Source organism: Protopterus annectens, chromosome 13.part0, assembly GCF_019279795.1.
Source record: "Protopterus annectens isolate FY-2018-M chromosome 13.part0, PAN1.0, whole genome shotgun sequence".
Taxonomy (NCBI): domain Eukaryota; kingdom Metazoa; phylum Chordata; order Ceratodontiformes; family Protopteridae; genus Protopterus; species Protopterus annectens.
In genome coordinates, this window is record NC_056747.1 from 186,831,928 (window position 1) to 186,845,029 (window position 13,102).

The 13,102-nt window shown below is 42.8% G+C and overlaps 1 protein-coding gene across 1 annotated transcript in view; it reads right to left on the reverse strand.

Moving 5' to 3' along the window:
- MLLT1 (MLLT1 super elongation complex subunit) overlaps window positions 1-13,102 on the reverse strand; it is a 767,946-nt gene that overhangs the window by 514,382 nt on the left and 240,462 nt on the right. Inside the window, exon 2 of the mRNA XM_044090764.1 lies at window positions 3,476-3,656. Within this exon, the coding sequence (XP_043946699.1) occupies window positions 3,476-3,656 (181 nt within the window). The remainder of the gene's footprint in view (window positions 1-3,475; window positions 3,657-13,102) is intronic.

Genomic DNA, 13,102 nt, shown 5'->3' on the forward strand with positions numbered 1-13,102 from the left:
TGAAAAGAGACAGAGGAGCTCTCTGATGATGTAGCCCAGGCCGGTATGAACCTGACCCACTTGCCCTCACCAAGAATGATGCCACAGTACAAAGAAAAAATTATCAATTTTAACAATTGGCTAAGCTATTGGTCGTTCAAAGGGGATCCAGTGTCTGTCAGCATGGGACAACATGCTCGACAAGCCACGCTGCTTCGCTAGAGATGGCTTGCACCTGTCGCCTTTAGGCTTTCGAATACTGGCCAAGGCTCTTGCCACCCCCATAGTGCCTTTTTTAGGCAAGGCTCAAAAGACAAACCCACTTCCACAAACAACACAAGTAACCAGAAACTAAGGGTAATGCTACTCAAAGCCAGAAGTCTAAACCTCAAAATGCACGCACTCGAGGCACTCCTTAGCATGGAGAAAATCGATATCTGTGCAGTAAAAGAAACCTGGTTCAAGGCTCCAGAGAGCACCTCAGCACTACCAGGCTACAACTCATACCATACCTTTTGGCCCCAGAACCCGGACCAAAATACAAAAGGAGGGGGTGTATCCATTTTCATATTAGGATACCCACACCTCCAGGTTAGTAGCACAGCATAAGGCCTTGGAGAGCACCCATGTGCAACTAATAGTGGGCAAAGCTGCTTTTCAGATCGTAGCTTGCTACAGATCAGCAACCTTGTCTCCGGACCCTCACTCAGCATTCCTGAGAACACTGGAAAATATAAAGGTCATACTTAACACCATGATATTGGGAGATTTCATCTACCCAAACATGGACTGGGATAACTACTCAAGTACAAACTCCTTTGCCCAACGCTTCCTAAAGTTTATAAACTCAAATGCCCTGGAACAGCTGGTCACCACGCCCACAGGAGGTGACAACATATTGGACCTGATCATCACCAACATGGGGGATCAGTGCTCCACACCAGAGGTAAACCCCTCACTGGTAAGATCAGATTATAAACTAATCACACTGGACATCCACACCCCGACCCCACCCCCAGTCAAGGAAACAACTGTGAAAAACTTTTCAAAAGCCAACTTCAAACTTCTCAAGACCGAGATGGAAAGTTTCAAAGCCCCCTTGCTAAAGGATAATGCTGCCCAAACCGCAGAATACTTTACAAATGCATTCTATGGGCATCTACAGGAATGCATGGATCGAGCCATCCCAAGTAAAACCAAGACTCACTCCTCCAAAAAAAGGAAACCAGTCTGGTGGTCCCCCGGCCATAAATAAGCTATACGACAGAAGGAGGAAACTATTGCATGATAGAGCAAAATCCCAAAAGGGAAAGGCATCACTGATCAATATTAGCAAGAAACTACGATTCCCTCATAAAATCATCTAAGGCCAGTTTTGAAAGAAAAATTGCCAGAGACACTAAAAATAATCGCAAAGCCTTCTTTAGCTATGTCAAGAATCTAGGTGGCAACTCTCAGATATGCTCTGAGCTAGTGCAAAATGGCAAAAAATACACTGAACCAACTGACATTGCCAACATTTTGGCTGACAGGTTCAGTGCAAACTTCACCCCCCTCTCATTCTCAAAAGGGACAGTGTCCATCCCAGAAGAATGCAGAGCCCCAGACATCACAGACACGCAGGTAAAAACAACACTCTACAAAGCTAAAAACATAGCATCAATGGCACCGGAAGGTATCCCAGGCTGCGTCTTACACGAGCTCCAAAATGAACTAAACCCTCACCTAAATTCACTGTTCAAACTCAGCCTTACCACAGGCTATGTACCCAAAGAATGGCGTACAGCAACAGTCATCCCACTCCACAAAGTTGGTGCCACAACAGAACCTGGGAACTATTGCCCTATAAGCCTGACTAGCCTGGTCTGCAAAGCTATGGAGTGAATCATCATGAAACTCATAAACAGAGACATTGGGAACCTCCAGACACTGGACCCTACCCAATTCGGCTTTGTTAATGGCAGATCCTGCCTCCTAAACCTAGTTGACTTCTTTGAAACAGTTACCAAGGCCATAGATGAGGGAAAGGTAGTCCACACAGCCTACCTGGACCTCGCTAAGGCCTTTGACACCATTCCCCACTCTGGCATCATAGATAAGCTCATCAGCTTGAAAATTAACCCCTATGTCATGAGATGGGTTGCAAACTGGCTCACAGATAGAACACACATTGTTAGAGTGGCAGGTGCCATGTCTGACTCTAAACCAGTTACAAGTGGCATCCCACAGGGCTCGGTCCTGGGACCCCTCCTGTTCGGTATATACCTCTCTGAGGTACAGGCTAACATGGGAGGATTATGGCTGACCAAGTTCGCAGATGACTGCAAACTAGGGGCCATAATCGACTCTCCGGCTGATACAGACATCCTTCAGAAGGGTCTCACAGAGACAGATACCTGGTGTCAGAACCATGGCCTCAAGCTAAATGCCAAAAAATGCATAGTCATCCCCTTTGGGAAAAAACAAAGTGCCTACGAATTATCACATAAGTGGCAACCCACTAAGTACGGAAGAGGTAATTAGGGACCTGTGGACCCAGGTAGATAGCAACCTCTCCTCTCCTTTGATAATCACATTGCCAAAGTGGTTAGAAATTCCTTCTATGTAGCTCACCTAATCATGAAAGGGTTCACAGCCAGATCAAGAGAGGTCATTGTGCCCCTCTACTCATCACTCATTAGGCCCATAATAGAGTACAATGCCCCATTTGGAATGTACCTTACTCGACACCTACAACAGCTGGATAGAGCACAGAAGTACCTCACCAAGAGGATCATGGGCCTTGAACAGATGCCCTATGCAGCATGACTAAAGAAACTCCAGCTCTACTTGTCTGCTTACTGCCTGCTCAGAGGTGATCTCTGCCTGACCTATAAGGCCATGTCCAACCCAGAATTAAAGGACATGCTTCACCTCAAGAAAACCAAATCTCTTAGAGCCACACGCTCCAGTGAATTAAACCTCAGCACAACAATAAACAGGACATGCTAGAGGGATAGATTCCTGTCCCAGAGACTTCCCTCGCTCTGGAATAAAATCCCAGTTTATGTTAGGCAAAGCCCCTCACTGATTCTCAAGAGAAATCTTGACGAGTGGATGGGAAATCATAAATTTACCCCTGGGATCACTTCAATGGCCCTGCTAGACAGAGGCCCAGGAAACTAATTCAAAAGGGAAGCAAAAGCCAACACATTCTGGCTAGGCTTATAAATGCCCTTGGGCAGACAGCCTAGTGCCTACCTATGAACCTATAAAAAGGAGACAGAGCCCGAGACTGGTTATTGGCAAGTCACACATGGCTTCTGGTTTAATAACCTTGTACTGCCTAGGTTTCCTACGATATTGTAAACTACTGTTTTTCTGTTACAGCTTATGAATAAAAAAGATTAATTTCTTCCGTCAGTCTACCTGGTTAACAAAATTACTGATTAATCAGTCCCACTCATATACATACATACATATACAATAATCAAGAGTTTAACTATAAATCACTCACCACGTTTTGGTTTAGGGAAGCTCTCGTGCAGACGAAACACCACCTTTTCTACAAAATGCTGGATATCGCACTGCTCTGGACCACGGACAAACACCATCCAGTCATGAGTGAAACCCTCAGCAGTAGGCTTCTTCCGTAGCTGAGCTCTGTGTCCTAGCTCAAGCTTTACTTGGACAGTGCACTTGAAAAAGGAGACAGAGAAAACATTAAGTAAATAAATCAAGAACTCAGAGTGAACGACACAAGTTTACAAGTAAGAAGTAGGGTTACTTAAAAAAGATGCACGTTTTATAACTTGTAAAAACAAAAGTAAACAAGCAGCATTTCAAAAAGCAGGCTGCACCGCATTTATTTCTCAGTGCAATTTGAAATCTTGCACAGTCTTTGTACTTTATAATTTCTGACATAATCTGATACGCTGGCTCAGTAATATACCATCCTGCTAGAACATTCAGTAAGGAAAGTGAAAACTGTCCAGAGGGAAATGTATAAGACTTAGATCAGGATAACTTAACAGAAATGTCCATGTTAGTGAGAATTTCACGACTGACAATTTAGTCTTTTTCTCAAAGCATATTGACAAGCTACATTTCCTTACGACAACCACAAGAACACCATCACAGCACACCATACATATACAATAGACAAGGATACACTGGACAAACCTGGTTAGCAGTAGTAGATTCTTCTAGATGGTAAAAATTTCACTTACTTTACATTTTACTGTTGTAATTTGCTGAAATTTGAAGCACATGACTTCCTTTTTCCTCACAATTTTAATTTTTAAGCTTTCTTACTCATAAGGGAAGATGCCAAAAGTTTATCTCACCTCTTAGATAGTGGTATATTACTGTACATTGTGCTGTCAGTTACTGTTTATTTGGTCAAATTAAGTGTTACAGATTCCAGCCTACAAGGGGAAATACTTGAGCTAGAGTTCCTTACTGCACAGATGAATCACTCTACAATGTTTATCAATTGCTTGCACCATTTCTGGGGAAAGGCATGTGTTAATTTGTATTAGCCACTCCCTTCGACTGGCTTATTTGCATGCATCTTCACCAGCCAGACAGCTACAGCCACTTCCGAGTACAACTGTAGAAGGAGAGTGGTTTATGAATTTCTGCGGCTTTCAATGATGCGGAAAACCTTCTGCACAACAGTAAGCCCTTCTGAATTCCAGGAATAAATACTTAACATTCCCTAATACTATCCTCTTCCTCCCTAGCTGATAAAATTACCAACATTCCCTAATGCATCTTAATCTAAAGTCATAACAAAAAAGTACAGTTTTGTACCTACCATAAATGTAGATGTCCGAGAGGTATGCATCTGCAGTCCTTACAAATGGGTTGTCCTGGCCTCAGGCAGCCCTTCGGTCGGCCGGATTCCAAAGTCTGGGTCTGGCCTCGGCTGATGTCGCACTTCACCCGACGTCATAGCTGCAGTTCAGTGGGTATAAAGGCATCAGCCGACGCCATTTTCCTCAGTGTTTCTTGCCCCAGATGCCAGGTGCCCTCTAGGAAGGCTAAATTTGGATAAATGCAAATGTTTCCAAACAATAGAGAGCAAATAGAAATAAACATGTATATACATATATACAAACAAATACACCTTAATAGTTTCCCCCAGCTAGCTACAAGATGGGCAAATACCCTAGGAGTACCACAGAGGGGAAGGAGGGTGGGTAATCCTGACTGCAGATGCATACCTCTCGGACATCTACATTTATGGTAGGTACAAAACTGTACTATGTCCTTCAAGGATGCATCTGCAGTCCTTACAAATGGGTAGAATACCATAGCCAAACTGGGGGAGGAGGCACTAAGGAGGCACTAAGAGTTTATGGTGTAGTTAAGATCCCTTGCAAAACAGCAGTGGCAAAACCTGCTCGGGATCTGGAGTATAAAGGCAGATTATAATGCTTGGCAAATGTATGCACGGAGCTCCAAGTAGCAGCCTCTAAAATGTCTTTGGTAGCCACTCGTAAGAAAGCTGTAGTAGTGGCTGTAGCCCTTGTGGAATGAGGTCTGATGTTTTCTGGAGTTGCCTTTCCATGAAAAGAGTAACAGAATCTAATGCAATTTCCTATCCATTTTGAGATTGTTTGTTTTGAAATTGCTTTTCCTTCCATTCCTGTGGCATATGCTACCAGAAGCTGGTCAGTTTTTCTATAGTTCTTGCTTCTGTCCAGGTAGCAGCGCAATTGTCTGTGTACATCCAAGGTATGCAGCAATCTTTCCCCCCTGTTCTGTGGATTGGGGAAGAATGTTGGTAGGTGTATTGCTTGGTTTAAAGATACTCTGGAGACCACTTTTGGCATAAAGGTAGGATTAGTTCTCATGGACACTCTATCCTGATGGAAGATAAGGAAGGGCTGTACTGCCATTAATGCCTGTAATTCAGAAACCCTTCTAGCTGAAGTGATTGCAAGCAGGAATGCAGTCTTCCAAGATAAGTACTGTAATTCTGCTGTTGCTGCTGGTTCAAAAGGGGAGTGTTAACTTTTCTAACACAAAGTTCAAGTCCCATGTAGGCAATGGTGGTTTCCTTGGTGGTTTTACATTTTAATTCCTCTGAGAAACTGTCTGAGTAGAGGTTGAGAAAAGACTGGAGGATCCATGTTGTATTCTGCTGAAATTGCTGATGCATGAATCTTAATGGAGGAGTAAGACAGACCATTGTGGAAAAGCTCTGCTAAATATTCCAGGATGTTAGCTATGTTTGCCAATGATGCATCTACTCCTTTTGTTGCACTCCAAATGAGATATCTTTTCCATTTTGCTGAATAAGTTTTTCTTGTTGAGGGTCTGCGAGCCTCCAAGATAATGTCTTTAACCCTTTGAGATAAATCTGGGTTATTTTGTCTTATGCAATGTTCCAGGCAGCCAGCTGCATTGTTTTCAGGTTTGGATGCAGGGTTTTGAAGTTGTTCTGTGTTAACAGTAAGGGAACTAGGGGCAGAGGCCATATTTGTTCCCGAGACATGCTCCTCAGTAATGGGTACCAATGCTGCCTCGGCCAGTCTGGGGCTATCAGAATGATCCTTGGACGGTCTTCTTTGATCTTCAATAGCACCTTGTGCATCAAAGGAAGAGGTGGGAATGCATATGCTGTCAGGTTTTTCCAACTGAAAGATAGGGAGTCCACCTTCCAAGCAAGTGGGTGGTATGCCCTCGTGCAGAATTTTTTCAATTGGTGGTTGTGTGGGGATGCGAATAAGTCTATTTCTGGTAGTCCCCATTTCTCTGTAATGGATTTGAAGATGTCGGGATGTAACATCCATTCGTGGGCATCCGTGGTAGTTCTGCTTAGGATGTCTGCTAGTATATTTTCTTTTCCCGGTACAAATATTGCTTGTAACTGAATGTTGAAGCTCAGGGCCACATTCCAGAGGTCCATTGCCATCCGGCATAGTGGGTATGAATGTGTGCCTCCCTGTTTGTTGATGTACCACATAACTGTGGTGTTGTCCGTCCTTATCAGCAATTGACCCTGTCGAAGAAATGGTCTGAATGTCTGAATTGCCAGTTTTACTGCCAGCATCTCCTTTTGATTTATGTGTAGGTTCAGCTGGTCTCGAGTCCATAAGCCTTGTATGCACTTGTCCAGCATGTGTGCCCCCCAACCGAGGTCTGAGGCGTCCGTTGTGATAGTCTGGCTTGGTTGAGTGCTGTGGAAGGGCAGCCCTTTGTTCGATTGACAGGCCTGAGCCCACCATTGGAATTCTTGCTTCAGGCATGGAATTATTGGAATTCGGGTTTCTAGGCTGTGCTTGTGCTGAGACCATAAATTCCTTAGGTACCACTGTAACTTTCTCATATGCAGTCTGGCATGTGGAATCAATATTATGCAGGATGCCATGTAACCCAGGGCTTGCAGGACCTTCCTTGCTGTTAGCTGGTTCTGCGTTGTTAATGCCATGAAATAGAGAGGAAGGTGCTTCTGTTTTTCTGCTGTGAGGGATGCCATTTGATTTGATGTGTCCAGCTCTGCACCCAAGAAAGTTATCCTCTGGGATGGTATCAGCCTTGACTTTTTTATATTGACTGTGTATCCCAGGGCTTGCAGTAGATGAATGACCTTTTTCAAATCTTTTTCTAATTTGTTTTTGTTGTCCGCTTGTAACAGGCAGTCGTCCAGGTAAGGGTAAATTTGAATTCCCTGAAACCTGCAATGAGCAATTACTGATGCCAGGCATTTCGTGAATACTCTGGGCGCAGTAGATAAGCCAAAGGGCAATGCTGAGAATTGATAATGCTCTGATCCTGCAAGAAATCTGAGGTATCTTCTGCAATTTGGTCGTATGGGGACGTGCAGGTATGCCTCCTTGAGATCTAGAGTTACCAGCCAAGACTCCTTGCCCAGCATGGGAAGAAGCTGCTGTAGGGTCAGCATTTTGAATTTTGGAACAATGAGGTATGTGTTTAGAGCGGACAGGTCGAGAATAGGTCTCCATTGGTTTTCTTTTCTTGGCACAAGGAAAAGTCTGGAGTAAAATCCCTGCCCTTGTTCCATAGACGGTACCCTTTCTATAGCTCTCATCCTTAGTAAGTGGTGTATTTGTTCTAGAGCTTTTGTCTTCTGATTTGGAGGTAGGTTTGGCATTCCTCTCTTCCTTGGTAGAGTATGGAAGTGAAACCTGTAACATTGGTCTAATGTCTGTAAAATCCATTTGTCTCCTGTGATGTGATGCCAGTTTACTGAAAATAAGGCTAGCTTTCCGCCTAAGGGTGCTTCTAGTTGTTCCCTGGTAGACGGTCTCAGAGCCAAGTCACTGTGATTGTCCTGTGGAAGTGGTGGTGGCTGGATCTGTGGCAGTACTTCGCTGGTTGTTAGGCTGCCACTGACGTCCCCTGTAGGCACCTCTGGATTGACCCCTGCCTCTTGGGCCTATTCCTGCCTCTCTGAGCTCTGGAGGTGTCTGGAAAGGACCAATTCTTGGAAGGCCAGTTCCTACTAAACCTTGGAGGCTGGACCTGTAAGAAATCCTTGACTGTCTGGACAGATTTTGCTTTCTCTTCCACCTTCTTCAGCACCTGCTGTGCAGGGGAGCCAAACAAATTGAGCTTATCCATGGGAGCATCTAGGAGCTTTGATTTAACATGGTCTGGTAAGGCCTGCTCTTTTAACCATGCATGCCTTCTGATCACTGTACCAGTCATAGCTGATCTAAAGGAAGCCTCCAGTGCATCATAGCCATATTTTAAAGAATGATTACTGACCTGCTGAATGTTATGTACCATTTCCTGAACAGATTTTTTTGTCTAATGGTTCAGACGAGGACAGTTTTTTAGTTAACTGATCTAACATAAATTCCTGATACTGAATCATGTGGAATTGACAGTTTAAAGCCCTAGCCGAAAGAGTAGCAGAAGTGTGAACTTTTTTACCCCATCTCTCTAAGGCCCTAGATTCCCTTTCAGAGGGGAGGGGGTTTTTGGCAGAGGTAGCTGCTACAGCCTTGGGTCCCTGGGAGATAGTTTCAGGATCTGCAAAAGGAGCCTTATACAAATGATAAATGTGTGTCCGGAACCCTGTAGTACCTGTCGGGCTTAGCAGGGGCCGGAGGAAGAGAATCAGGAGCAGTACAAGCATCATTAAATGCATCATCCACAACAGTGAGTACTGGAGGAATGGCTAAAGGCCTATGCTGTGGCAAATGCAAAAAGGTCCTAAGCCTTTTCCTAGAGTCTGAAAAATCCTGGCCCTGCCATTGAAATTGTTCCCTCATAGCATGCAAGGTTTCCCCAAAAGAAAATTCCTCAAGCGGAGAGGCAGAAGGAATGGAGTCTTCTGTATCAGAGTCCTCATAAGGAGAATAAGGGCCCTCTGGAGGGTTTGTATTATCTGAATCATCAGAGGAGCAATCTGAAGAAACTGGCTCAGGGGGCTCTGCTCTAGGCCTCTTCTCTGGAGGTGGGTGAGAGGCCCTGTCAGGGTGAGGTTGGGATCCCCGGATCAAAGAAATGAGATCCTCTGCTAGACTAAGCATTTGAGAACTAGAGCTAGGCCTGTGAGAGGGGGTCTTAGCAGGCACAGTTTTGGTAGATTTTGCTGCTTTAGCCCTGGCAAAGGCCTTAATCGACATGGATGCAGGGGGCCTAGCAGCTCCACGTGCAGGAGTAGATATATCTAAAGGTATAGTATCAGATAAATCCTGTGAACCTGCAAGAGCAGGTGGGATTTCAGTAGCAGATTCAGCCACGCTGGATGAGGCCTCGGTAGGAGGTAAGCTTTCGGCCGAAGGAAGAATCGTTGACTCGGTTTCAGCCGAAACCGAGACACTCGCGGTTGACTTAACCGCGGTTTCGGCCGAAATCGCGGACCGCGAGTGTCGGTCCTTTTCCTTGCGCTTATTTGTTAATTGCAAAGTCGGAGTTTCCGACGGCATATTGTAAGCAAAAGTGGAGCCGAAAAACTCCTCAGCAAATTCAGACCGACGTCTAAGCGTCCGTCGGTTGAAAGAAGCACAGGCTAGACAAGCTGCTACGTCGTGGTCTGGGCCTAAACAAGGTAGGCAGTAAGAGTGGAAATCTTTATGAGATATTTGTTTCCCACAAGTTAAACAGTTATTCACTTTTTCTGACATCGGCTGAGGCAAGAAAGAGTCCCCAACGGGGTACTTAGCTTTTTAGAAGTCTTCGGTAGTAGTAATCTCTGGTTCTGACCGACCGGCACTTGCGAACAGCTTCTGCTTCGGGCGCCACGCGGCAAGAAAGACTGAGGAAAATGGCGTCTGCTGATGCCTTTATACCCGCTGAACTGCAGCTATGACGTCGGGTGAAGTGCGACATCAGCCGAGGCCAGACCCAGACTTTGGAATCCGGCCGACCGAAGGGCTGCCTGAGGCCAGGACAACCCATTTGTAAGGACTGCAGATGCATCCTTGAAGGACATCATGGAAGTTCTACTCTAGAACTCTTTCCCAGTTGCTCATACCAAACTAAACTATAACAAAATCTTTGTTGTATTGTGTTATCCTATTAGTGTTACATTAACTTAGCTTTAATTTCTTATAAACTGGCTAAAATTTCTCTAAATACAGTAAACTCTCTGTTAACTGGAACTCAAGCAACCAGGAAAAAATATCAGAGAAATACAGCACAATTTTCATGCGTTGCACTTTATCCCCCCCCCCCCCCCACAAAAACATACCTTATGTTTTTAGTGTTTTAAAAAGGAAGATGGGAATATATTCCCCCTCTCCCCAACCTAAGAACACGTCAAACCAAACAAACAGTACGGGGTACAGTATTTGTCAGGCCTATTTTTAATAGCAACTCTCAAGCAACCAGAAACTACAGTTATCCAGCATCTACTAATCCCCATGGGTGCCGGTTAACTGAGAGTTTCCGGTTTTAAATCGTCATATAACTTGCATCTGCTCATAACTAATGTTTTCATATTATGTCTAAATTTGGTATAATTATTTAAGCTGTACATGTTTTATATTATTTTTGCAGATTGTAAAATTATTTTTCTTAACATGTTTTGCAATACTTTGGAGCTTTTCTTCCTGGGCCACCGCTGAAAATGGGCTCCTACCCCGTCAGACTTTCCCGGTAAATCAAATGTCAATAAATATAATTCAATATACACTGGAAACAAATATTTCCTACTGAAGATACTCTGTAAAGGCAATAAAAATTCCCACTTTTCCACAACAGACCTCTCTAGTTGTGGAGAAGTTGAATCTAATCAAAGACCCTATATCCCTCATTCCTCTAATTATATTCCTACCCAAAATAACCATTGAACTCCACTTCAGCACTATTTATCTATAATTTTTAATGGTAGAAGCATATGCAACCAGCATCCTGACATTAACTCCTACATGGTCTCTTAAGTAACCTGCAGCATTAAACTAGAAGCCATTAGATTATGTCACTTTGACATTAACTGGACCACAGCAAACCTCAACTGAAATGCAGTACCATAAACAGATCATCGTTTTATCCATGCCATCTTGAAAGTTAATAAAATCTGTAACACATAACTTATTTGAAAAAAAACTTTAACAAAGATATTTTCAACGAACTGCTGAAACAGTTAATTAGTCACCTCTGAAATACTTCAGTAGCACCTTTTTCAACATACTGAACGTGACAGCCTCATTACGTACAAAATTAACAAGATACCTACCTGCTTCCTGCTTAATACAACAAACATACAAAGATGATGTGTAACAGAGCAAGGAAAGCATTGCAAAACAGCAAAACAACCCAAACCCAATCAGGTAAAGGCATTTGAGATATCAATTAAAAGGCTTTTTTGAACACTTCTAAAGCTCTAACCATACCTCTCAACTGTCCAGATTTCTGCCTCAAATTTTTGATCTGTTTCTCATACAAAGTGTGATTTTTTTTGACAAATCATTGAGAACTGAAGACACTTGATGACAAGACATTTGAGTTTCCATCTTCATATCCTTCAGAAAATGCACAATAACACAAAATATTTTAATCTAGCAACTTTCCAAGTTTATAACAACAATATTTAAAAATGTCCTTAATGCTTGGGCCTTTATCTCCCAATTACTTTAGGCTTTGTCCAGATTTATTGAGCAAAGAGGTTGAGAGGTATGCTGGGCACTGAAAATCATATCAATGACTATTGAGCACCTCCTTATTTTTCAGAAAAAAGGTTTTCAGATATAAAACTCATAATGTTAATGAATCTTTGTAGGAATTTATTTTACATTTAATAACATAATTACCCTTATACAGGTCTGACGTCATGAAGAAAATCAGTACCTCTATGGCCAAAACCATTGCACTATGTCTAAATCATAGCATTGAGAGATATGACAATTCTTTACTAATTTTGTTTATGGACTCAAGAGGAGGGGATGAAACGGCAGATGAGGAACTGGAATGACTTACAACTGCTTTCAAGAGTAAAGTACGGGCAGAGAACTAAGACGTTAGCAATGAAGAAAGGCAAAGATATCTTAAAGCAGTTGAGACAATGAGGGATTACCAAGCGTAAATTATTTATTTATTTTATTTGCAGTTGGTTTACCAGATGGCCCAATTGGGCCAAAAAGAACCCATTTTCAGTGGAGTCCTGGGGAGAAATGCTCCATAAAGACAATATTCATGAATAATAAGTGGACAGTCGCATAGTAGGACAGTAATACTTATAAAAACAAGGCATTTGGAGATGCAATAAATGAAAATCCACACTTAAATACAAGAATCCACAAAGAAAGCTATAAAATATAATTATTTACAAATATTTACCAATATATTTGTTCCTACTGCAAAACAGCTGGGCAATTAGATCACTTAGTAGAAGAAAGTCTGTAATATATTAAACTCAGTCTTGAACTAGGCAAGTGCTAATCCCACCAGTGTTTCCCAGTATACCGCCCCTCTTTAACCCATATTAATCAAATATGCTATCTTCCTATGAACAGTATACAAATACGGCATCTGACTTGGCTATCGACACACACCAACCTATACAATAAATTCACCTACTAAAATGCTAATAACTTCACCTCATATCAACTATCCAATAAAAATAACCTTACTACCCCCATCACTCAAACTTTTACTTATCTTTAGTATACCTCACAACCCATAAATTTTGGTCTACTCACAATAATTTTTTATACTGCTT